We start from the raw sequence: 27,259 nt of genomic DNA, 5'->3' as shown, positions 1-27,259 counted from the left end.
GTTAGGCATCCACTTCAGGATGAGAGAAATCACACCCTGGAAGTGCCTATTTCTTTCTGTCAGCTGCAAAAGGAGTCCAAACAACTAGATCTGATGCAGACATCTATTTTTGGTCAAACATCTCCTATTCTGTATTCTATTCACAGTGGATGGGGAGAGGACACACTGGCACTGTGCAGAGAACAATAAGGAAGGAAATCACACCCTGTTCACTTCCAGCCTCTCAACTTGCATTTTCCACTAATCAGGGTAAAATTAGAGCTTTAGCCAGATGACTGAGTCACAAACCTGAATATTTGGGAGAGTGGCCATCTGCCATCATAACCTAAGCTCCAGACTACAACACAGAGCAAAGGCCGCCAACAGCCCTCAGCTCCTACAACCTGTCACTCTCTTTTCCTATATGCTCCTCAAGGCAGAGACCGTCTTTGACTATCCAAGAAAACATCATAAACAGGATCTGATCCTGCTACCACTACACACCCTCCCTCATCAGACCTCCTGTACCAACACCTACCTCAGCAGCCCACCTGGGGGAGAATATGCAAAGCACTTCAGTGACGGGTACTGTGGACGCAAGAGGAAGGACAGGATGGCAGCTGTGCCAGCCCCTAGAGAATGACCAACCACAATCAGGCCATAGTGTTTTGTCCCTCTGCCCTGAAAACAAAAAACAAAACAAGAAATTAAGATCAGACTGAAAGAAAACTCCACAACAAACCCCAAAATCGGTCCCTTCCCCCGAGCTGCTGAATTTTTCCCTATACATTAGCACTCCACACTCCTGCTAACCAACTTCTCAACCAATGGAAACCAGTGATAGTATGTTAAATTCTGAAATGGGAGCAGAGTTCTGATTTACACTGGCTAGTCTATGCCACAGGGGCAGCCCAAGCACATTCAGTTCCTGCTCTGCAATAGCCCCACATGTTCTGAAGGGACACTGGAACTCATTCTCTTTTGGAAGTCTCTCCCACATCTCCATCTGTCAGTGTTTGACCTATTAGGTCTTTCCTGAAAGAAAGAAAGAAAGAAAGAAAGAAAGAAAGAAAGAAAGAAGTGGGGGGAGGGGGAGGAGATGTGTCCTCAAACTGTTTGGGTTATTTGGGAATTGATATATGCCTTTTGCTCCTCCTCAGATATGAAAGCCTTCTGATAAAACCTGAGTCCAGGTTCACAAATCTGAGCTCTCCTTTATTCTGGAAATGATGATTTGCTCTCATTAATTTCATTCCTTGGGCATGCTGAAAAACAGAAATCTTAACTTGCAGTTTGAACAGTAATCATCTGAAGTCTAGATGTTCGCAACAGTCAGCAGACTTAACTAATTCAGGGACAACACTAATCTCTGAAGTTTAGTACTGTTCTTGATAATCAGAGGCTGGAGTGTTAGGCATGGCTCAAACCCTAGAAGTTTACTAAAACAATGTTTCAGAAGCCTGAGTCTTGTTTCTCTGCAAGATCACAGAGCAGTGCCAGCACCCTATAGGTTTTATATAGGGAYAGAGAATCATCACACTCCAAGACCTCAGGTCATCACAACGGTGGCCATAATTGAATCTCTGCATATGATGAGAAATCAAACATAGAATAAAAGACCAAATTACATGAATGAAAGTTCTATCATTGTGTTGTTTTTCTTCTCAAGGCACCTCTAAGTCACTATGACACCTATTACAGTCAGTGATGTGAACACCAGGGGAGAATTACACTATATAAACCTCACTTGTTATTCTTTTTTCCTGAACATCTGCTGCTCGCAACGGTCAGAAACAATTTACTGAGCTAGATGAACCTTTGGTATGACCTGGGACAGCATTTACGCCCTGTTCATTCCACTACTTTGGATCTTTCTGAGTTTCTCTTTCTGAGTTTCAGACAATATTTCATTTTCTGCACAAAAGCCTGTTTCTCCATGTCCTATTAACTGAGCTCTCTCTCCATCCTTGTGTGGATCAGGTCCAGTTAGTTACACTATTCCACAGCAATTAAAAATTGGCCCAACCATATGTAATGCTAGCTTTGAACAGAACACAACGTGATATGTACTAGCACACACAGAAGACAAGCAAAGTATAGAGCTATGTCACTATATCCTTGCCAGTCAGGTAGCAATTGAGCTCTAGAGCACATCAGGAAAAATTCCCCCTGAGTAACAGCTCACTCAACAAGACCAGTTTTCATTTTCTGGGCAGAGAGGAATAAAGCACCATATAAAGAAGTCAGATGTCTATGCATCTCTCTGTACATCTACCCAACATTACAAGGCAGACACTTCAGTGTTAACTTAAGACACTTAAGTTTCAGGGAGCAATTAAGCCATTCATCCCCCTTATCCTTTTCTCTCTCCCTTCTGTTATTGCTAATTTCCTATAGGCACTGCTCAGGTTAAGGCATTCTTCAGGCACGAGAAGATGACAGCTGTCTGACAGCGGGAAACCAGTCCGTTCAGAAAAGCCTTCTCCAACCAGGCATAGACTGTACTACYACTGACACACATGCTAAGGTAAGCTTCTTCAGAACATCTCTCTTGGGTTCTCCTATAGCTCTCTCCATCACAAGAAATACAGACACACAGTCAGCATGGAATCCCATTACTGTCTCCAAAGAGAGTCTCTACAGATAAGGGATTTTAGTTCCTATTGATTTGTTTTTAGTGTTCCCTAAAACACCATTGCCACCAGATGGGACTTGTTTTAGCTTTGCCTGAGAACAAACTCAACAGCTCCACAGGACTTTTGGGTAGAAGGCTTCAAAATAAAAAAGCCTTGGAGGAATAAGTAACTAGTTGTCCCCCTGGCAATCAAGAGAGATAGGAATTGGAAGGAAGCTTTGAGAAATTAGTACGACAGATTGAGGAACATGGAGATGAAGTTTTAACACCAGTGGTTTAGGGAAATCTCATCTTCTGTATAGCTTGCAAGGATAGAAGAAAACTAATGTTCACCAGGTCTCGTCCAAAGGCTTGAGAAAGCACCATCTCTTGTTCCAATTTCTTCTTAATGTACTCAGCAGAGAGCACCATTCCCTGAAGACAGACATGAAGACAGAGAACAGAATGTGAACAGCTGCATATCAGGCCTAAACCAACAGGCACCATACTACCTGAACGCTATGCTACRCAAGCTACAGAGCGCCACACAGCATGCGTCACGGTTGAGCAAGAATACCGACTCCATCAGGCACACGTCTTGGCTCACTTATTAGCAGAGCCATGAACTATTTGGGAGTAACAGTAGTTCTAAAGTTATGACAATACTCAAAGGCCCTATTCCTGGACTCRCTGTATAGTCTGGGGGGAAAAAAAATAAAAAAAAAAAAATCACTTCTTAAACATAATGTTGTGTATCTGGTAGTTCAGCTCATGCTGAGAGCTGTGGTAGAGCAGAGAACTTTGATTTCTGGCAGTGTCAGTGTCTTAACTACAAAACTCTACACTTTCATTTAAATCTATGAATGAAAACATGAACTAGCCTAACAAGTTTACAGAGAAACACTACAAACACCAAGACCCTACTGGAGGGAAAAAACGGCAGAACTGTCTGTAGAGGAAGGAGTTACTGGTAACTGGAGAAGGCAGCAGATTAAGTGGATTCAGCTGTCCAAAGACATTAGTTGCAAATTACTAGAGGCTTTTCTTTGACAGAAACTAAGAACTGCTAGAAGATGGGAAAGGAACTGATAGTCTGGTTTTAAACATCTATCATCTCTCTGGTGTTTGCTGCATTTGAAGATTTTCAGTCTAAGTACACTAATTACAGATGCAGTTGGTCTCTGTTATAAACAAGCACTAGAATTTGGTCTGTTGCATAAATTCTTGGTTACCCCTTTGTTATAGTTTAATTCAGTGGTAGGAAAGCCTGAACTGCAAAGGCTGAAAAACAGTAATGTAATCCAGGATAAACATGGGTAAACAGAAACCAGCTACTTCCAATTTGCTCAATTCAGACTTCAAATAATTCACGCTGCCTGGGCTGGCCAAAAAACAGGAAAGTTTATCTACTCTGCTATTTTCAATTATGCCTTTCCATGAAAACATTTAAATACAAAATGAACATTACTGAGCACTGTTTAATCTCAGACATAAAAGGAATTCACGATCCTCACAAAAAGGAAAGAAATGGGTGATTTTCAAAGTCTTCGATATCAAACATATTATCAAGCCAATCTGACTACTGAAGAAAAACAGCAGAACACAGGTGATTTTGCTGAGCCTGTAAACGGGACATTTGTAATGCTATCATCACTATCAAAAAGCAGATGTCATAATATTTCATGTCTGTGCTCAGACCTTTCAGTAGCTAGTTGGCTTCAGCTGCATTTAGAACAGTCTCCGTTTCCAACTCTAATAAAAAACGAACGGTAGACTACTTACATAAATTTCTAACATGGATTTAGAATCCTATTTTTGTAAAGCATGACCTGAATCCATGGTAATGTTTAGTAACGGACTGTTAGACCTTGATAATGATAATACACTATAATATAAACAGTGATTTTAAAATCATGGAATCAGAGTTTCATCACTGCAAAGTTGCACTTAAGCTCTCTGTTAAAGTGGATACTGTTTTATAGATTTCAAAAGAAAAAAAAAAAATCTGGACTTAATTTTAAAACCTCACATGTAGATGACCAGAGGGATTGGAGATCTATGGAAAGGGAGAAGGAAATATTCTGTATTGCTTTGCAGTTTTAAGGCACAAAACTTCTCTGCAATATTTGAAAAACAAAGCATTCTTTTTGTATAATATCACTTCAGTTCTCTCCAGCATGGAAAGTCTTCAGGCTTCCTTGCACACAGGTGTGAATACCCACAGAGGGCTCTATTTGGCAGAGATGATAAAAAAAAGTTATTAAAAGTTATTGCTAGTACTAGCTTCTATCAAATGGGTGAAAGCTGTTATCACGGCTGAGCTTTCAAGCTTTCAGGGCACCCTTTTAGCAGCTGCTTGCTGTCACCTTGGCTGGCCCACCGCCGCAACATAAGCCTCCATTACATCATCATTTTAGTAGTTTAGTTCTGTACAAGTTCAATAGAATTAAGTATGGATTTAGGGCCTGGACTTGTAATTATTTTTAAATTAACTTTGTTATAAATATCAGTGGATTTTTTTTAAAAACAGGGAGGCTACGATTTTTTTTTTTTGTAGTTAATTTCCCCTCCAAATTGTGACAGTCCCCTGTTTTTAGGCATACCAACCCATAAACCTTAGTTACAGTTATGCTTTATGGCCCCAAATAGCTCACAGACCTAATAAACGTTAACTGAGGCATTAACGGTAACCCAAACACTCCAACATTTCCAGCTGTAGTAGTGGTGGAGCGATAAGTTGGCTCATGTAATGTAAACACCAAGAGTTTTAATTTGCAGAATGTCTGATCAACACCGCAGGAAGCAGAATGACAGGCTGGCTCCGCAGGTGGAGTTAACAGGCGATTTCAGCTTGCTGGGTATGCAGGACAGAATCAGCATGAAAAATAATAAAAATCAAACAACTTACAGGAAGCTCCCAAATGGCCAAGTACTTTTCTCCAAATTAAATGCAAGTGCTAGCAAAACATTTCATTTATTTTTGTATTAAAATTGACTTATGGACATTAAAAATGCATTAAGACAGACATTTTAAAATTCTATTATCTCCATTAGTCTCCCCCAGGAATCAACAGTACATTATTGTCTAATGATTAATTTTGAAAATACTTTAAAATAAAGCTATATCTGCATACTAATAACAATAGAAAAGGAAATAATGAAAAGTCCAAATAAAAACTCAGTATAGAACAAAAGGGAATGGTCTGATAATATGTTTCAGATAAATTACTGGCATATGAATATTCCCACTTAAAGATCAAAATAAAATCTTTAACTTCTGCAAATATCTATTACTAGTTTTTGTACACATTTAAAAATAGAACTGGTTCCCATTACTTTCCTTTGGTTTCTTTTTACCTTTTTTTACTTCATACAAACTGTTTATCATAACGATTGTGCAAAGGCATTTTGAACTAAAGGAATTAGTTCAAAAACAAGTGGCATGAGCTTTGACAGTTGACAGCGCTTAAAAATTGTTAAAAAGAAATAAAGGTTTACATATTTAAATATAAATTATGTGATAAAATACTGCCTCATTTATCTGTGTTTCCTTACTATGTACCACTTAACTGCTACACTGATTCATTTGGGGGGAAATATAAAAGGGATACTAATTATCACAGCAGCAGGAACACAACATTGTTTCCAAAAAGGGCTCATTTCTGGAAGACCGTCGGAGATCAAAATCCTTCAGGAAAGAACGGAGAGTCTCAGTGGTCACTCCCGCCCCCAAAGGGAACCACTTCGTTATCAGGCTCGTATCCAGCTAAGCRTTTGAGCATGGGGTTATCAGCTGCTAATACTCCACTTTATAAAGCAGAGTTTACATTAAAGCACCGAGGAGGAGGGGGGCGGCGTTTGGGCAGGACATCAGGAATGAAGCAGGAGCTCCCAGCTCGCGGCTCCCACTGAGTTAGGAGCTCCAGGCGCTGCCCTGAAGGGACCCTGACCAGATGATCAGCAGCCTCTTGCTTCCCTGAGAGGCGGCGTTTCCCAGYCGCCGCTAACTTCGGACACACGCAACCTCCAGTTTCTATTTTTCTTTCCCAGGCTGTCAAATTCCTGATAATCTTAAAGCTCAGCACGTGTGTCGTTACTTTGCTGGACTGGGGCAAAGGTGAGCTCTGTACTAAACTGATTTAGTCAGCCCAGTCCCGATCACTAAGACAGACACGTAGCATCAGTCTAATTACACAGATGCAAGTCCTGCCCCTATCCTTTTATGAGGTTCAACGACTATGCCATTGCAACAGATTCTTCTTAAACACACTGTCAGGATTTCATGGCAAATTCTGAAAAGGTCATTGGAAGAAAAAGTAACTTCAACGCCACAGTACTTTTGTTCTAGGGTTCTACAAATTCCTTTTGCAGTTCTTTTTTCACTAATTGTCTAGTGGTTTGGGTTTTTTTTAATTACAGACATAGTGGTTTCAACTGTTGCAATTTAAGGATTGTTTTTACTCTTATAGCCATTTCACTGCAACCATATAACACCCTTCCTGAGAGCACCTCAAGCAATTAAGACTACTAAAGTTTTTTGTTTGTTTGTTTGTCTTTTTTGTCTATACTTAAAAAGTCAAGACATAAGAATAGGAAGTGGTTTCTACTTACTTTGTGTCCCAGCCATGTTCCATGGTGACCCTCAACTGGAAGGCGTTCTGCATCCCCAGTTAGGTCAGTCAAGGCATCCTGGAAGAAAGAATTCAGCATGTTTCGAACAACAAGTCAAACACCAAGAGCAAGTCAGGAAGGTCTCAGATTAAGATTGCTAAGGGCCCAGGGTATTTGAGGCCACTACACAGTGCACTTACTTTTGGAGACAGAGTTCCTCGGATACTGATGACCACCTTCTTTTTATCATGATCCACAGCAACATAGAAAGGAGTTTCATAAACCTGGAAAAGATCCACTACTGTAACACACTGGTGAGGCATTCCAGCTTACTTATTCTCCTACTCAGGGAAAAGCAGGCAGAGCAGCATGACAAACTATGCCTTAGAGGGAAGGACTGCACTGAATGAGCTCTGATTTTTGGCAGTAGCAAACACTTCTGTCCAAAGGGCAGAATTTCTTGGCAGAGGCTGGAGAAGGGGCTCCAGGGTCAGGAAAGGGCTTAGGTTACCTTCTTTGCACCACTACACCTGAAAGCAYGCAGACCCAGTAACGAGGGGCCACAGGAGCGTGCCCCAAATACGAAAGGGCTTGCAGACTCTCCTCACCGCATCGTGACAAGAAGTGTAAACAATGTCCACTGAGGTCATGTTCTCATCCAAGAAGTGCCGCCGGATGGCAATGGCATTGCAGCCACAGCAGTTATCCTCCTCAATGGTGACACTAGGTGCATAGCGGGGACGCGAGGGACAGAGACAGCAACATCTGCAGAAGTAAAAAGAAAATTGCTTTGTGGAAAAGAGAGGAATGTGGGAGAGACCCTGCATGCCACACACAGGCCTTATCTCAACACCAGCGATTTCCCCTCACTTTTAGGTGTTCTTGCGCAAAACAGGACACAAAACTTGTTTCAGCATCAAAAAAAGGCACTGGGATGGGCTGTAGTTTTCCTTTTGAGCACCAGAGAGAGCTACAGTGCAACAAGTCTCCAAGTAATCACTGCATGATGGGGTTGGGATCTCTCCTCAGGGGATGCTATGCTTAATAGCACGGTCCTAAATTGCTTCAATACACAAAGCAGCTAGCATTTATTGAGCTCTACATCTATTTTTTAGCATTAATTATAACAAAACAACAAAACAGTTCTAGAATCATTCCAGAACAGAAAAGGAAGCTTAAATTTTCTTTGTTTCCCACATGAGACACTTCATACATAAAAGCATCTCAAAAGGTAACATATTCTTCCCAATATACAAGCAACTTATGTGCTGAATCTAACTGTAAAAAGTTCGATCCCAAACAGAATCTGGTGACAGAATTATGATGGCTGGAGGGAAACATTTAAAAYGACAGTGCAATCCTGAACTGAACTATGGTATTACTACCACAAGGTAAGCAATATATAGCATGGCAGAAAAAACCCAATCAGTCAGAGAGAACACAGCACAAACTGCAGCCAAGTCTTGCTGATGCTCCAATAAAGACCCAAATGCCAACTCCCTGCATATCTGGGTTTGCTGATAAATCTGATTACTGAGCACCAAGCAGCTACTTCGACTCAGTGTGAATATAGTCTTATGCCAGATGAGTTTTCTCTGCTGGCTGTTCAAACTGTACAGGACTGGCATGATATTTAGTGCACCAGAGATGAGAGAGCATAAGATGGCCTAGTTTATTTAACAGGGTAAGCAGATAAGCAACTGTAAGAAAGAAGGACTGAGGAAAAAGACATGGGAGTAGGAAAGGYTTGGAAAGTGACTGAGCAAGAGAGATGGAAAGAAAGAATGAGAAAGGAAAAGGAGAAAGAGAGGAAAAAAGCAGAGGAGAAAAGGAGGAGAAAAATAGAAGAGGGATGAAAAGAGAGCAAACTGATAAAAGAGTGGAATTCCAAAGTGGGTGAAAAACAGAAGGGAAAAAGGAAAAAGTAAGAGAAGGGAGAGCAAACAGACAGGACAGCCACTCACGAGCAGGATCTGGCCAGGCGACAGAGTCCACATGTGGGCTTCCTCATCAGGTACATGGGCCAGCCATAGGCAGCCAGGGCAAACAGCATGTAGTAACACACCTCTTTATACCGCTGCATCTCTTGCTGAAAGAGACGAGAGACTCACTAAAGGCCTGATACTCTTCTAGATGGTGAGTTTTTCTACCGTTTCCCTTTTCCCATCACAGTTAGAGAAGCGCGCCCTTTTTTTCCCTGAAAGTCATCCTTCTCTCTCACCACCACCAGAACAGCAGACACTGACTGCACYTCCAGGGCACTACTGGAGAGCAAGCTGGTTACACTGAGCTAGATCCTCCCCCTCCTAAGAACAGCTGTGCCAAATTTTGTGAGYGGAGGGGCCAAGCTTAACAAAGCCAGAAAACAGTTACGGAGACATCCTCCTCTGTATACCAAAAAGCATTCTGCAAGGGAAGGCCATGYCCTGTGGGTTTTGTTCTACCCTACCCTAGCTGAGGAGAGGAGAAACTAGTCTAAGTCTCAAGAAGATGAGCTCCCTAAACGTACTGCTTCCACATAGTTGCAGGCCATAAGATGCCCAGAGAGAAGACTGTAAAGCCACTAAGCCAGTCTGGGACCATATGCCTCCGTGCTGTCTTCTATAAGCCACGTTGATCTCTCTCCCCACATACGCCTATTCAGAATAAGAGATAGTCTGAACACAAGCAGGATGTCAGCATTAAATGCAGCACAGTAGAGCACAGCCACAAGCAGGTTAATCACAGAATCACCTCGGATCAGAGAGGCTTGGATTTGGTCAGCCTCTCTCTTGCAACAGTTATCATCTAATCAAGGGGGAAGAAAACAAGTTTTCCCAATGAAGGGCTGCAGTGACAACATGGAGCCAGGAGAAGAGCCAGGCTTAATTTRCACAGAACAGAACAGACCACAGCCATTTTCATTTTCAGAACCGCCGAGAGAATCGGCGCCAGGGAGGAAGGCTCCATCGCACTCCAGCTCCCTGCYCTAGTCAAGACGGAGCCCAGAACGTCAGGCTTCATGAGCGCTGCTGGTGGTACCTCCATATGGAGCTCTGCATGACACTCCTGCAGCACTGCAGCACTGCACTCATACCTCTGGCTTTGGAGAAACCTCACGCTACCTTTCCCCTTCTGAGGGGAAATAGTACTACCTCCCTCAAAGTGGAGGACAGAGACAAATAACGCTTTAGAAGTGCTCTGAAGTCCAAAAAAGCCTCCAGGAGAGCTAGCATTGTTATTATAATCTGCTGTTATAATCCTTCATTTCTTTAACTATTACAGAAAAGAGGCAGGGGCAGAGAGGAGGAAAAGGGAAAACACAGAAAAAGATGACAGGCTACGTGGGGAAGCATGGTGAGTTTGCAAGATCACAGTCCAGTAACTTACCGCATTTTTCAGGTCCAGATATTTTGTGTTCCTGGTCACTGGCATCCCAGACAGAAAAGCTAAAATGTCATTGTTTGCCTGTAAGTCACAAACATACATAAAAATTCTTCTCCATGCCACCAAGACAAAATTTATGCCTGAGAAACAGAAAGCACTATGTAACCCAGGACAAGAGAGCTTGCAAGTATCTTGATCTGTTTCCTGATCTGGTTCTGATTTCTACCTCATCTGAGCACTGGCGTCTGAACCCCACCTCTGAATATAACCTCTTCTACTGGGTTGGCAATTTGCAAATCTCAATGCCAGTAACTGCTTGGAAATTTAGGAATTTTTCCCTAAAGTTCCTCCCGTAGTTTCATCCAGATGATGGAGTCGTCTTTACATAACTAGAAGGGGGAGGAGTAATCTCCCCATTCACTTTCAAGTAACTGCCCCCTTCTTTAAGGCTGTTGGCGCATTTGGGGTCAAGAACACAATTCCATACGCACCACCTGCCTAGAAAAGAGGACAGGTTTCACGATTGACTCAGTGTCAGCTGAACCCTTTGCAAGCCTCAGAAAAGTTGCTTGAAAAGGTCGGTATTTTTATTTCACAGCTTAGTGACTGGCAATAGCCCACCGCACAACAGAAACAAGGTGGGCAGAGACGTGTAGCTCTCACACCATGAGTCACAGAAGAGCAGCAGGTAAGTCAGAGGCCAAATGAGATACCCACCGCCTCGGTGCAAAGCGACGTGCCCCCTCCACCCACCTCATCCAGCACAGCATTGCGTTTTGCCCGCTGCCGTTGGCGCAGAAGAACCAGGCCTGCAATGATGTCAGATGGGACGATGTCAAGGTCTCGAAAAAACTCAGCAAAAAGGTAGGCGATTTCAGAGTAGGCGTCCTGCAAAAATCCAGYGAGATAAGGGTTTAGGAGGAGGAGTTTGGTTGTGGGGAACCTCAAAACAGGACACAGAATGAGAATCAGTGCGGCAGTGATGGCCTCATTTCTGTAGCTCTGTCTCCAAAACATCCAAGAGATTCCTTCAGGGAATACCATTTCTGGTCTAATCACTTTAATATATCTTATTTATTTTATATAGTCACACTCAGAGGCCTCAGCTGAGACTGAAATTATACTGTGCTGGGTGCTTCTGCGTGGACAAGCAGACAAACACTACAACAAAATAGAAAAGACAAACAAAAAGGGAGAGAAAGGAACTATTTTCACCTCCGTATTGCAAATAAGAGGGAGTAAGCAGACAACTGAACACAAATTCCAATCCAGTGTCGTCTCAGAGTCCTTCCTCCTCAAAAGCAATTTCATTTGAACAAAGGTTATTCAGAAAAAAAGAAAAGCACATAGTCTGCCCTACTTAACAACCTCTTTAATTCCGTAACTCAGTCCTGGGATCATTTGCCCCATACTTAAGTCAGATCTCACTGTCCCAGGCACATGACAGAGAAAGTGGGCACYGTTTGAAGCCTGTCACTGGATAGTCGCTGTAGCTGTTTATTGCCCACCATCACCCTGTTTGCTCCATGACTTCAAAGAGTTAACCACCACAGACAGCTGCTACATGTGGCAGCTCTTGGTCCTGAAGGAATTGACAGAGTTATCAAGCTTTTCCAAGTTTATCTTCAACCATGCCCAGCCTCATCCAGATGCAAGCAAAAGGGCCTTGAAGAAGAAAACTCGGAAAAGGGGATCTCTGAGCCAYTAAATGCAGAGTTCCCAGCAGAGAAGGAGACCAGTCCAAAAAAAAAAACATTGCAGAGGGACAGAAGTGGAAGTGACCTGAGAGAGGATGAACACAAAGGCTGTAAAGCAGAGTGATAAACTGGAAGCAGGTTTTGAGGAGCAATGTTATTTTCCATTTGGCTCTGTCCTACAAAAAAAGCATAAGACCTGAAATGAGAATGGTTTGGAAGGATGGAGACTGAATAGACTCTGAGATAGAGCACGTGGTCATTGCTTTGACAAGCAAGCTTAAGGACAAGGGTGACCCAGAGGTTGGACCAACAAAAAGTGGGACTGAGCAAGTGCTGTAGTACACAAATGGTCCGTATTTTGACTGTTGCCATCACCCATCCTTTTCTCTGAAGGTTTGTCATAGCCTTATTCTGACCTTTCAGCTCCTGTTTTCATAGCATCCTTTACTCAGCACCTTAAGTCACAAATGTGACTGTAYATGCGACTGGAGTCTGTCTGGACAAACTCTGGGCTGTGTGCTAGAAGAAAGGTCTTCAGGACAGGATATCTCTCTCTCTCCCTTTTGACAGGTTTTCAAGAAAGTAAATTTGTTCTTTCCCTAGAAGAGTCTTGGAGGAAATGAGCTACATTCTTCTCTCTGACAAAATCCTGGAGTGCAAGATTATTTCCTGCCATTTTTCACTTGTCTGCAGTAGCCAGCAGAATCATCATTAAGAATGGGGCTTCAGGTGCCAACACTGCGGGTTTCCATAACAGCTATACCTTTGAAGAGCAAATTGACTGGCACCAGCCTCTTCTACAATATTACAACCGCACTATCCTCAAAGTGCTGACCCCATAAATTCTAGCACAGTTTCTTGAACGTGCAGGAAATGCAAAAGGGCTCCAAGTAAAAGATGACAAACTCCCGTAAACCCAAAATAATGACACCACTTAATAGTCTGATCAAAGTGAAGGCCATAAAGTTCAATGTGTATTTCTTGCTCGGAAGGAAGAGTTTCTGCTGGAGCTCCCGATATTATATTGTGGGATTGATTGTGACATTTTGCCACAAACCCTGGAGGCTCTGGGGCCTGGCAGAACCTACGGGGACGTAGCGCTGTGTAGGTCACTCCAAACACGTAACAGCAGATTCTTGCCCTGATGCCACATCCACTCTGCAGAATCTTATTTGCCAGCCAAAGGAATGATCATCCTCCGCTAGAACGTTTTTTTCCATGAAGCCTGGGAGAGGCAGCAATGGATTCATTTTTGATCCATTACATATGCATTCATTCCACACACTGCCATGCCAGGACACACAACGTTAGACTCTGTTTTCTCACAGAAAAGAACCTGGAAATTGCTCAAGCTGAATGTAAAATGGAAATCCTATAGCACATGGAACTTGGAGATTCTGGTATCTGCTTTCATTCTGAACTAGAAAGGAAAAAAAAAAAAAAAAAAGGAAGAAAAACACTCACTGCAGAATGTAAAATTTGTTTTAAATAAATAAAAAGCTTAACACAAAGTGAAATATTTTGCGTTCCTGAATGAAATAATTTGAAGGTTGTTCAGAAACTGGGCAACACTGGTGCCTCTCAGGGCTTCCCTTTGAGGTGCCCCTATTCTCCTTTCAAGGCTCCTGAGCCAGGCTGCAGCACCCGTGCTGCCCCCTCAGGACAGACGTCTTTGGACACGTGGGCAAGGCTACCCTGGTCGTGYGGTCAGAGAGAAGGGAAGCCGGGGCACCTGGAAAGCGCCTCTTTGGTGAGGCAGCCCGGGCAAGCAGGGGAACAGGAGGTAACCCCCGAGGGAACATCGCTCTTTGAACTGCCATTGCACAAAGCGCCTTTCGCTTCAGTTTTCCAGGTGGGTTTTCCCAACCGSCTCTAGCAGAGGACCTGTAAAAGCTGGCAGTCCTGGACTACTACTACTACTCAGCGGGACAACAGGTCGGGGCTGGGAAATTCCCTGGGAACATGGTGGCATTTCATCCGGTTCTCCAGGAGCGTGTGATCAGGAGGACCAGCGTGCCAGCACGCRCTGCTGGATTTCTACAAAAGGACTATTACGACTCCTGCAGCCCTTCACACTTTGGAAACTGCATCCTGAGGATAACTGCACAACACTGGCCAACAGTTCCTTTTAATCTTGCCTTCCACGATAAACACAAATGTTCAGGTAGGCTTCACCTGGATCTCCATCATTTTACACAGCTCTTCATTTTATTACACCTTTCACTGTTGAGATTAAYATCCCAGTCTCATTTCTCTTCCTGTACAAGTTCATATCCCTTCCGTCTGCTCCTTTTTCTGCTGCATCTTTAAGGAGACCAAACATCACGCTATATTTAGCGAGGACATATCACTGATGTGGTCGGTCCCTTAGTGTTTTCCATATCATTTTCTGTGCCCTTCTACYGAAGCTTTTAAGGTTCTTTGGCCACTGTTGTGCACAGACGTCTTTTTTGAGCTGTCCTTGATAACTCCTAGCTCTTTTCCTGAGAGGTTGTAACTAATTCAGAACCAATCAGTGTATGCAAGTAATTTAAACTATTTCTTCAGATCTGCATCACTTCGTCCTTCTGTATTATGACTTTCGTCTAACATTGGTAACAATTCCCTGGTTCTGCCTGGTCCTTCAGGAGAAGTTCTCAAATACTCGTAATTCTGACCAACCTAAATACTACTGAGTCATCAGCAAAATTTGCCACCTTATTATTCACTTCTCCAGCAGTTTATTAGGAGTCCTGTTGAACACCACCCTAAGGCACAAACCTGCTCTCACTGCCTTCGATACAAACATACTGATAACTTTTGTGGAAGCAAAATCAAGCTCCTTAGCCTGGTATGTTGGACAGATATCTGCATGGGAAAATCCTGACTGTAGCACATGAAAATTTCAAAGCAACAATCTTCATTTGAATCTATGGATAAAGTAGCAGTTTTGGCCTGTTAGCAGTCTAGAAGCATTCTTTTGCCTATTCTGACAGGTTTATATTTTCCTGCTTTTCCTCTGAGACTGAGGCAAAAAATAGGAAAAACCGCTTAAGCGACCTATCTGATAAAGGAGAAACGGTGAGGCTGACCACAAAAAGTGCTGTCAAGTGCTGAGTCTAAACATGGTTTAACAAAACAAACAAACAAACAAACAAACAACAACAAAACCCAAAACCCCAACCCACCAAACAAAAAAAAACCCTTAAAAGTTCACTGCAGCAGCAAGGTAAAAAACAGCTTCAGGGGAAGTAAGAGCTTAAAACTGAACGCATTGCTTTTCAGGGCTATTAACATTCCCTCCAGAGAGAGTCCTGTAATATTCAAAATCAGAAGGTTAACACTGGCCATTTCCAAAAGGCAGCTGTGCTCTCCAGGGATGTTAAACCTTTATCTAGCGGGAAACATTGGCTTGTATTGAGGCATGGAAGATCTGATCCAGGTGCCCTTCTAGGCAAATGCCATTTTTCTGCAAGACTACTCTGGCTAGAAGGAAGGAGAATGAATAAGCGTACAGCAAAACCTCAAGCCTGTTCCTTCTGAAAGTACTCAGCTTGCTGCTTCTTGGAGGGCATTTCCAGTTCCTGCATACACTACCGTTAAGGCTCACCGGTGTGCCCAAGTCTCAAACAACATCCACACGGAAACAAGACGCACATCCAGGCTTGACAGTGGGAATCCCGCACTGCTGCTCTCTGCTGAGTTCCATGTATCGTCAGCTATACACGGAGCTTGCTCTCCGATAAGGAAGATCATCGGTACCTACCGACTGGGAGTCTTTCGTCCGTGTGCAGCAAAGAAATACTTTGAGTCGGCGTGTCCAGCTGCTGGCTTGCCCTTCCTCCAGGCGATGCCTGCAATAAAGAACGAAAGGGTAGGTATGCCCATAGGGTCAGGCAGGAGAACAKGATTGCACACCAACAACAGCAGGATCCAATATATATACACCATGCAGCCTGTTCTCTATCACCGGCAGCACGCGTACTAAACCATATTCTTATTTATGCTGATCTAGGAGAGTCAAGGGGACTTCACATAGGCCAGAACCCGGCTCACGTTATAGGGAAATGAGGTCATCAGTGATCTAGCTGTTCTGGACGGGACAAAGCTTCAGTATTTATATACACGCTGTCCTGCTCGAATGGGATGGCTGTAATCGGGCTACTGCTGTTCTCTGATCTACTGGAAGCAGGATGTCCAAGAGCACCTGGCCCTCCGGATAGAAGGAGGGTCTAATGGTAACTCGGCAGCTGCATCAGGTCCTAGGATTTACTGCCGCCACCAGTAAGAGAACTTACTTCCGGAGGAGAGGGGAGGCCACAAAAGACTGAGCGCTTACTATAAGAGCGAGACAAATTTTTCTAAGAAATAGCTTATTTGGCAGAACACTGTTATTTATATATAACGATTTGCATTCTTCATTCAAGCATGGTGCATAATTCTAAGCAAAAAAAGGAAAACAAGAAGAAAGGTTCTTTTTTAATTTAAAAAAAGGTTAAAAAATCCTGAATACAACAGGTTTAGTTCAACTCATATTTAGTTTATATGACATTTCAATTTCAGCTTCAAAATTAGCTAATTGAACAACCTTATTTAAAATGAACTATAGGTGAGTTCACTCCACTGTTGTGAGCTTGTCCTTGTTACTACACTTGCAGGGTAATATTGCCTTATTTTTGACWGGTATACTTGCAACCCACAGCTCCTCTGAAGCAGGGTCTTCTTTTTAATTTCAACACAGACTAACTTAACATGGGTCAGGCTGATCAAAAAAAAACATTTCCATTTTCTGTCAGATGATCACATCAGGAAAAGCCCAAGAGCAGAGAGTGGGAAGAAGAACATGCYGATAAAGGAGTATTTACCTGCAATGGAAGGTCAAAATTCTGCTGGGCAATCCATCTGCTCACGTCTGAACGTTTTAAAACAACAACTATCCATACCCTCCAAGTAAGATTCGAAAAGTGGAACAGGAATACRGCTGTCCTAAGACGGAGCTGGCAATGATCAATTTGCTCCACAAATGCCAAAGAACTCGGACAGCAGCGCTAAGAACTTCACCACTTCACYGCGGAGGTTGAGAAAGCAAGTGTGCTCTGAGCTATTTTCACTCCAAGTTTTCCCAAATACTTCTAACACTGAACTTCCACGTGTTTAATATGGGCCTTAAAGCGACTTTCTTAAAAAAGTATCAGCAAAATAAGTTGAGCCTTTTTTTCTTTTGTTTATTTTTTTAGTCCTGCAAGAACATAAAATCTCACACGCGTCAAGATGCCACTAATAAAGGAAAACTACTGCATAAGACTCCAATAGCTACAAAAGAGTACCACAAAAAGGAAGCCACCAAAATCACGTGTCTTCTTAATGTGACAAACAAGTCAAGTTTTCATGAGTTAAGATAGAGGAAATACAGCTCAAATTTGAAGTATAGCAATAACCAGACTTTGTATGACACATCAAAAGGCATGTATCACTTCAGACTGAGGGATCTCAATAGGAAYGGCTGGCCCTCAGCATCTTGCAGGATCACGCTCCAGAAACAGGTGGAGAATTTCAAAATATTTCCTTTGGAAATGATTGGCACCGAATACACAGTAACATTTGACGTTTCCGTTTCACATTACATCCCACAGCATTTTGGTTATTAACATCTGTTAACACTCCATTTCTAGAGCGGAAATCCACAAACAGCAGGCACAAGCTCATTGAAATGCTACAGGCCTGGAGGAAAAACCAGGTCAGGACCAAAGGGACAAATACCTACAGGAAGTTTTCTGGGATCTCAAAAATCTGCACAGAGGACATGACTTGGTTTTGTTTTGTTTTACTTTTTTAAGTTCTCAGACAAAAAGAACTTTGCAAYCTGTGGCACTCAGTTTCCTCTGAGAAAAATAACGGATTGAGTCAAACAGCTCTGATACGGGGTCCTAGATCCGCAGTATCTCAGCGCAGCTTCTTCATTCAGGGCTCCCTGGGAGCGTCCTGATTACAGTGAAACAACTGCACACATTAGGCTAACAGGGCGCTAATCCTAAACATTCAAGACTAGTGTTAGTGCTATACTCAGAAGGTAAGGAAGAGTGTCTTATCGCATTGCAAGAAGAAACAGGTTCCCCTCAAACATATCTGTGCTTGCTGCRTTGTCCCCAGAAAGGCCTGAAGATTTTTCTCTCAAAGACAATCTGAAGGATCCCATTTAAAGACACTGGAGGACTAATAAACACCCCTTGAATATACGTTCCCAAAGAGAAATGCGTGATTTCCAGAGGATTTTTAAATAGTCTCATTTCTTCATTCAGAACCTAATGCCCTCAGCCCTACAAAGCCACATTCTTTGCTGACAGCTACATATGTCAAGACTGTGTAAGAAAACAAAGCCTGTTTGTGTTGCCCCAGTACTGGGGGGTGGGGTGGGGAACCTTCTGAAAAATGCCTTGCTTGGTGAAAAAAAGCTTTCATATCCCCATCTGGGTAGCTCACAAAGACGCAATCAATTCTTAATTAAAGCATCTAACTGCCAACACAAAAGAAATTGCTTCTTAGCCAACACCATGTATAAGACATCTCAGGCCAGAAGGTCATAYTTTAAGAAGATAAAAATAAAGGAAGAAAGAGGCTTTGGAAAAAAGATGCTATCTTGGCTTAAGTTAAGTCTAAGTACTGCCTCACTATTAGTAGGCAAAACACAATGCCACGGGGTGGACAAACAAGCTGTTGTGATCAGCACTGTGGCACAAAGGGCTTGTAAGGATTTACAGATCCGCTGACTAACATACGATCCAGCCAGATCTCATGTTGCTTTGCCTCCTTTGAATACAGATGCCCACACACAGCACCCAGCAGTCTGAACCGCATTCTTCCAAAACGACCCTCAACAGCAAAGGGAAGCTTGAAACTGAATGCTCCCTGAAGGCAGGCAGGAAGAATGCCAAGAACTGGAGAAAGCAGGGCGCCCTTCCAGAAATGCTGCTTTACCGCAGGTTGTAGGTCCTCAGGTTGCGCTGTCTCCGCTTTGTGGCACGCAGCTTGACAAAGGTCCGCCCCGTTGGGTCAAAGACGCACAGGACGGTGATGCAGACGCTCAGGATGACAACCCAGTTGCACACTACCATTCCTGTAAAAAAAAGAAGAGAAGTCAGGTGCTCTGCTCCTAAGACTTGGCAGTGCCGTCTCCTGTTCTCCACACACATCACACCCGCCTCTCCAGTGCTGCAGGGCAGACAGAGGAAGTTACCCYAAATACTCTTGCAGCCAGCTGCAGCAAAAGAAAATCCTCTGGAAAGGCTTCTGACCACAGCTAGGTTTTCCAGCTGTTTTAGGAGACTACCCATGCAGAAGATCATAAAGGGCTTGTTGAGCATCTAGGGGGGTTGCAACACTAGCATCAGGCGCCCCCAGAAGACTGACTGAGATTCAAAGGGAATTCCAGGAAAACAGTAAAGCCATTGTGAACTAAAGGGGAACCAGATTCACTGGACAGACCCTTCCACGGGAACATGGCTTCTTGTCTCATTGTAGACAGCACAAAAAAAAATGAATAGAACAATTGTTCTGGGCAGTAGCATCTCAAGACAACAAGCACCCCATCTACAGCCACAAGCCACTTCCAACAGTCAATCCCCACATGCATGAATGGATTAGCTCTCCAGGACAAGAGGATGTCTCTGCATACACAGGAACGCACGCACACCGCATTCCAAATACATACCTAAAGTGACGCTCTTCGCAGTGATATCGTTGCATGAAGTGTAGTACTGCGTTAGCCAAATGATGCCCACAATAGCATACACAAACTCGATCACCAGGATAGCTGAAATGAAAGGAACACAACGGACAGTAGCAGCATCTCACTCATGATTAACAACTGCCTGTCCCCATCTTCTGTAGAGGATACGCAAGAGCACTGCGGAGGGCTAACAGTTGGTAACTAAATGCTTCCCTGCAACAGGTTCTTTACTCYAGCAGGACAGTTGCACAGAATTAATTACTGCAGAACTGGGCCCCAGTGCTTTGGAGGATAACCTTCAAGAAAACGAGTCCCGAAAACGTAACGTCTCCTTCACACTCACCACTCCTAAGTGATGCAAKGACCACGTACTCCACACAGAGCTGCAAGTGCCCTAGGCTGCATCAGAGGCATGAATCAGATAGCCATATCTTCCACCCATTACAGTAGAAAGACTTCCCTATGTACCAAGAAGCATCATGTAACAGTATCTAGGTCTTAACTACCTCAAACAGCTGGCCTGATTCAAAACAAGAGATGAAATTATAGGAGGTAGCGTGTATTCAGGATTAATTCTGCTTACTACACTTCGCAAATTTTCACAGCACCTCCATCCTTTGCAGTCCTTACAGCAATAGTTCCCAGGACACAGTCCTCAAGGACACATTTATTGGCTCCTCAGTTCTCCATGTTAGCCTGATAACGAACAAGAAATTGAGGGTTGACAGTGACTCACTGGAAAAAAAAAAAGTTTGGAAACACTGCTTTAAAGTGCTCATGTTCACACTTTCCCAATTCATTACAAGCCCAAAGTATGGACGGGGTATAAGTTATAGAGAAGGTAATTACCTCACTTAGCAATAGCTAGCAAGTCTCTGGTGGAACTGACAACTGAACCTATTTTCCAGCCTAGCAGATCCTAACCATCCATCTTCCCATCTATTCAGTATGTCGGCACAGTTTATCCGTTCACAGGCACCTTACTGTGGACTCTCAACATCTGGAAAGAACAGTTCAAGGAATGACATAGTAAATACAGTTTTCAACAGCTGTGGGCAAGGAATCAGGGCTGAACCTAACTCCTTATCAGTGCAGCCTACGTTTTTAAGTTGCGCTAGGCCTTGTCTACCTCGGCTTGTCTCCCCTCTGAGGCTAGCTACTGCAGAACAGAAGCAGCAGTAGCAAAGACAAGACTTTCCTCGGTTCATAACGGAAACGTTTCCCTAGATTCATATGCACTACACAGTACATGCTTAAAATGGGACGGTCACATGAACTTTGTCTACACTAGGGTCACGCTCCTATGTCTATCATAAAAGAGCTGATAAAACCATTGCAGTTAAAAAAATAAAATAATAAGTATATATAAGACCCAAGATACAGTTTAAATACAGACCCTGAACACAGGTACAGTTTAAGGCAGACAAGAATGATACTTGAGTAGAAAAATGGTTCTTTTTGGATTCTCTCTCCTTCCCTTGCCCCATTTGGTCTGTTTTTAACACAGTGTCACTCAAACTGTCAGGCTCTACATGCTTCCCTAGGGAGACTCCAGTAGGAGAGAGAGAGAGATTTGTTTGCTTTTCATGTTAATGATTGCACTTAGCACTCAAAGGCCAAAACGCCTCTCAGACAGAGCTTTCAAGCAAGGGTACCCAGATTTTAATAAATTCTGCATGAAAACAATACAGCCAAAACAGAATAGGCCATAAGATGCTTTGTTTGGAAGGGGCTTGACTCTGTCTCTCTGTAAGATTTTCTCTTCAGACTCTTCCAAAAAAACCCAAAAAACAAAAAAGCACAACCCCCCCCCCCCCACACACACACACACACACACAAACCCCTCACTCTGGGCAGAAAAGTCTGATCGTGTTTCTGTACCTGGAAGAAGGGAAAGAAAGGAGGGGAGAAAAGCTAAAAGAGAAACCAGGTATGAGAAGTAAAGGAAAAATCCTTTTTCTGATCTAGTTCTTGAAGGTTCAAGGGGGGTGCGTGAGACAGGAACTGTTTTTAGGAGGACAAGACCAACACCTAGGAGAGAAGATGCAACGAGTGAGCAGGCGGTACACCTATTTATCTCATGGTGCCTGGAGGTAGAGTATCAAAGTGCAAGTTGGTGGATGGATAGATGCATCAGACGTGTAAGGCAAGAGGTCAAGTACATGTCTCAAGGTAGGTGGGTGCAGACTTAAATATACATGTGACAGGTGAGGACAAGCACAGGCCTCAGTGTGGGAACAGCCATGATTTACACAGGGATATGCTTGTATCATAGGAAATCTTGTGGAAAGATGTGGGGGAGAGGTAGAGATACATCTCACTGTGGGAGAACTACTCTGCTGCAAGGCAGAAGGGGAGCATATTTTGTTGGAGGAAAGCGCGGTACCTGCATCGCAATGAGGGTGACAAGTTAAAGATTTGCTAGGAAGATATTTGGGGCGTTGCATGAGAGTCTTACAGCAATGACAGGGTGCAGTACACATGATGTATTCAGATGCATATCACATACAAGTGGCCATCTGGATGTCCTTCAGGAGCTGTGTGTTTGTCAGGGTGTAGGGAAAGAAGTCTTCTGCGATAGCAGATGGTAGTGTGGAGGCTGAGTCATTAGGAGGCCTCAGGCCGCTGCCTCTTACCTAGTCTGACATAGAGCACATACTGCATCGAGTCCCGGGGCTCCGTGTACAGGATACTGCCTCGCATGCTAAGCCAGATGATTGCCACCTCCGCGATCATACAGCTGAGCAGGATGCCCAGGTAGCCTCGGCCGTGGTCCACCAGGTTAAGCGAGCAGGTCTCGTTGGGGTTGTACACCAGCCCAAAGAGCACCACAGAGAGGATCACAAACCTGCCAGTCACAAACCAGCTTGTTACCAACAAGCAAGCCGAACAAAGCTGCATGCAATATCCCACGCCTCTTCTCCTCACAACGCTACTGAGGATCCTCAGCACCCCGCGCATTTCCTGAGAGCTAACTCAGCTGCTTACAAGCTATAATAATTTGTTCTGGAACTCTCCTCCCCACAAGCCACGCAGAGGCCTTGCTGCCCTCGTCAGAACAATTTGATGATTTTTGTCGAGCCATGTTATTCCATGGGATCTGCTACTCCAATCATTTTCCCTGAGCTCCTATACAGAAACACGGCCCCAAAATACAGTGGACAACCCTGGAGAGCACAGGGAGTATTCAGGAAACTCTAGTCAGACTTCCTCTCTGACATTGGAACTAGAACTTTAAGTAGCATAGATCCAAAGAACCAAAAGCTGGGAATACACTGGTATCTGTCAGAAACGCCCCATACCAGCCCTCCAGCTGCATGTATAAGCACAGGAAGAATCACAGCTGCAAGAAACAGGAGTAGCAAAAAGAATTCATGAGACGACTCAAAGCATCATTCTCTTTAGCACCTGCTCTTCTYGCTTACCAGGTGGTATGAAGGAGGAAAAGGAAGACGGCTGGCAAAACGAGGTCATCGCTGCCTACAGACCAGCGACGGCGGAACACTACAATCCCTGGCATGGCTAGCGGGTCTGAGGAGGTTCAGCAGGCACGACACTCACCTCCTGGAAAAGAAACAACAGAATCAAAGACGCTGATCTCTCCCCCCACAGCAAGAGAGCCATCCACAGCCACAACCGCATGCCAGCAGAAGGACCACACCTGAGAGCTACCGTATTTTATGCCACAGGCGGCAGAGCTTTCATCTAGCACCAGGGGGCATAGTATGCTCAAGAAGGAGAGAGCAGAAGAGTTTAGGGAGTTAAGAGTTTAAAGAGTGGGTGTTAGGTGAAACAGCTGTGTAACTCGCACTGACCATAATTAACACTCACCCAGCTCCACTTCACAGGCTGACTTGGAATCCCGTGTGGGTAACCAGTCGGTGTCGAGTGCTTTTGACAGGTTATAGCAGCCTGAACTCTGTACAAACTCCTATCACCATGTTCTCCCGCAGGCGCACCTGCTGCCAGCCTCTTCTCTTGTTGCCCAGCAGTGCTTCCCCCCCACTTGGCCAGGTAGRCCAAAAACACACCTTAGCATCCTAAAACCTGCCACAACGCTTCCGTGCTGACCTGCGCCCTCCCGGGCTACCGCGGAGCAGGGGACACCGCATCTTGGCGCGTGCCCCTCGTTCTGAGCCATCTAGAGAGCGCCAAGAGCTGAACGCCCACTGAGTCTTCCCAGTCATCTCAGTCCCAAGTTACCGCATTTCTTCCTATTCCGGCCCCCCCCATCCTTCACATCCACATACTGCTGCCAGGGTACTCCAGTCATGACTTGCACGAACCGTGCCATTCCCAAGTTGCATCTCTGAAGTAGTAGCTGCTCTTCATCCTGATCTGGTAATTTGCTGTTAAATTCACAGAGGCAAAAATGARAACATCCACATTTGTTACTTGTGATGTAATCAGGATTTCCACCAACATTTCAGAGGGGATGTCATCTGCTGTACCTCATGSACCGTATAAAAACAACTGCAACTTGCTTATTATGTACTAAATTCTGGTGCTCTGGATAACAAAGCGGGAAGAGTGATATGATCACATTTAAACTAATTTGTGCTTTCAAAGTCACACAAGTGGTGGTTTTATGACAGACCACCTAGACTGTATCACAGCACAAAACAGCTGCAGTAACAGAAGCTGCCCCATCCCACCAAAAGCTGTTCACCAGCCAGGTTTGGTTATCCCAACCGGCTACCTACTGTGTTCCTCCTCCTGTACTGACACCCAGCTGAGCCCTAGCCCAGGTGGACTAGATCTCCCCATACATTTCAGGCACAAAGCACTGAATAACTGCAGAAATCTTTCACACTTTTCAGGAGACTCCACAGTTAATATCCTGACACGCTCCCAGTCTGTTACTCGCTTCAGTAAAGGAAGCACTACATTTCACAAACAAAGCAAAATATGAAACTGCAACAGCATTTGGATTCACATTTCCTTAGCACAGAATAATCAGAGCATTCAGTACACTGCAGTTTTACCTTCAAACTTCTCTCTCCTCTGGCCATCTGGCAACCACTGCTAGCCTTGCTACGAATAACCCAGCTGCCTATCACGTACCACCTGTATGGCAGCACTTGTGTCTTGAATGCCGCTAATCCTCAGCATACGTGGACATGCTTTTCAGCACACTCATTTACTCTGCTTCTGGCCACTGCAGCACCCCTCAGCCTACCCTCACTCTCAGTGCGTAATTCCCACCGTCCCTTGGCTTATGGCTGAATCCCACCAGTGCACTTTCCGCAACTCTTCTGGCTCTAGAAATGCAAGCAGTTGTGCTCTGTACGCTTTACCACCTTCTGCCAGATCAAGAAGCAGGCTATCTGCAAGAAGAGTGAACATCTAAAGTAAATTCCTTATCCAGAGCAACAGATGGGGACGGAGCAGAATAGCCTGTCATTCACTGTCAAACACGAGAAATACTCACAGTGGGACTGTCACTCCTAGSCATCTTCTTACCAGGCTCCCAGTATACCCCAGAAAGAGTTTTAATTAATTTTCTARGATCATCAACGCAAAATGTAAGCCAAGATGTCTGGGGCCTTGCCCCCAGTTTGGAAACGAGAAAGATGATAGAAGGCCTATGACTATAAACCACCACCTCCCCCAAAGTTAATGCTCTTAGTGTGAGGACTCTTTGGCTTCATCCCAGGGTACAARATCCCAACAGTTATGTTTTAAGAAGCCTTAAGACAGGATCCAATAAAGGAACAAGGAGAAAAAGTGCAAGGTCAGAGTGCAAACAGCCCTGAGACCACTGACCCTAGTTTTGCAACAGCAAGGAACTTCTTATGCTGCCTCTAAAACTACTGCACACAAGAGTGAAAAATTCACAGGTCCTTGAAACCTGAGCCCTGGTGAAAGAAGCCCCAAGCTCCCAACACCCAAATTAGGGGGAAGCACATGCAGGCACAAGCTCTGAACACAAGGAGTCCAGACCCCTGACCCTCAGCTTAGAGTGAGATCTATAGGAAGCAGAAATCTTACATGACGTGAGGTCCAGCTGATGCACATTCTTCTCTCCCATAAGCGCGCTTCAGGAAAAGTACATATCCACGGAGCCAGACATCACAAGTGAAGGAGGGAAGAGCAAACTCTTCTTGCAGCCATTGAAAATCCCAGTCAGAAAAGGAAAGGACGGCTTGGTGACTGTCTGCTGACAAAGCCAGGCATTATCTTCGGAGCAATTCCTTCCCTCCAAGACAGCAACCTCATTGAATCAACTGGGGCTGCTCAGAGGGAGCCAGGGGTCGTGACTTCCCCCCTTCCACACCCCCGGCACACTCTGGAAGGAAGTGACATCATCCCTATTCTGAGGAGATTGTATGTGAATTGTGGGAAGGGAGACTGGGAACAAGAGCGGGCGATGCTGTCAGAATCATGGGGAGAGCTGCACAGAGATGGGAGCAGAGGAAGCTCTCCGCCAGCAAGCGCGGCGGCGCAGAAGCCTTCTCCCTCCCGCCGCCGGGAAACAGGAGGGACGGAGCGCTGCAGCAGCGACTCGGGAACGTCCTGGAGCCTCGGCTGCGTGCGGGAAGCCCCCCTCTCCCCGCAGCGCACGGCATCAGGCACAGCGCTGCTGGAGCGGAGATGGGAAAGGCGCTGGGCCACCGGTCTATGCTCTGGCACTCGCTGAATGGCCAGGGGGAGGGGATTTGGACGGGACACAAAAGGGGCACACAGAAGGGGCCACCCCGGTCACAGAAAGGAGGGACTGTTCCACAGGAGCAGCCTCTCCCGGGCCTTTTCAGCCCTTAATTCCTTGCGACATGCTCTCCAGGGTATGACAGGATGTGGGGGAAGGGATTAAGTTAGCCGTCTGTAGGGGAAGGCTTAGAGAAAAGAGCAAAGGAGAAGAAAAATGCTACAGCGAGACGAGATTCCAGCTAAACCTAGGAGACTTAGTTTAATCCAACATCCCACCATGCCTGTCATTAGCCTCAGAAGAAGGTATATGAGCAAACACAAGCCGAGCAGAGCTACAGCCTAAGGAAAAGGGCTATACGTAGATGCTATTGGAAGGGACACCACCCACGCCATGCCAACACCCCGGGAGAGAATCGCCTACTCCCCACTACCCAAATCCACACGCAGGATTCGCTGTACAGCTCACAGTATCACTCAGACACCTGAGGCACAACATTTGCACCCACGCAGCCCAACACGCTAACCTTCTGCAAGCCTTCCGCGCAAATGCGTATCCCTGGATCCACACGGGCTGCAGACTCGCTCATGCATCCCCACCTATACAGCCCCCAAACCTCCCCCCGGTCCTCCCCGCTT

General features: G+C 44.6%; 1 protein-coding gene across 1 annotated transcript in view; it reads right to left on the bottom strand.

Annotated features, from left to right (window-relative positions):
- The window catches only part of DAGLA (diacylglycerol lipase alpha), a 32,415-nt gene extending 8,923 nt beyond the window's left edge, over positions 1-23,492 (bottom strand). Inside the window, exons 1-13 of the mRNA XM_026091977.1 lie at positions 23,398-23,492; positions 22,609-22,820; positions 19,955-20,056; positions 19,222-19,360; positions 16,013-16,100; positions 11,324-11,458; positions 10,574-10,651; positions 9,169-9,293; positions 7,813-7,969; positions 7,405-7,488; positions 7,205-7,282; positions 2,948-3,028; positions 518-660 (exon numbers count right to left, since the gene is read on the bottom strand). Of these exons, the coding sequence (XP_025947762.1) occupies positions 518-660; positions 2,948-3,028; positions 7,205-7,282; positions 7,405-7,488; positions 7,813-7,969; positions 9,169-9,293; positions 10,574-10,651; positions 11,324-11,458; positions 16,013-16,100; positions 19,222-19,360; positions 19,955-20,056; positions 22,609-22,820; positions 23,398-23,492 (1,517 nt within the window). The remainder of the gene's footprint in view (positions 1-517; positions 661-2,947; positions 3,029-7,204; positions 7,283-7,404; positions 7,489-7,812; positions 7,970-9,168; positions 9,294-10,573; positions 10,652-11,323; positions 11,459-16,012; positions 16,101-19,221; positions 19,361-19,954; positions 20,057-22,608; positions 22,821-23,397) is intronic.
- Between the last annotated feature and the right edge of the window lie 3,767 nt (positions 23,493-27,259).

This window comes from Apteryx rowi, unplaced genomic scaffold (assembly GCF_003343035.1).
Source record: "Apteryx rowi isolate R43461 unplaced genomic scaffold, aptRow1 scaffold_938, whole genome shotgun sequence".
Taxonomy (NCBI): domain Eukaryota; kingdom Metazoa; phylum Chordata; class Aves; order Apterygiformes; family Apterygidae; genus Apteryx; species Apteryx rowi.
Note: the sequence above shows the minus strand (reverse complement) of the source record. Positions and strands in the feature narration are given on the sequence as shown.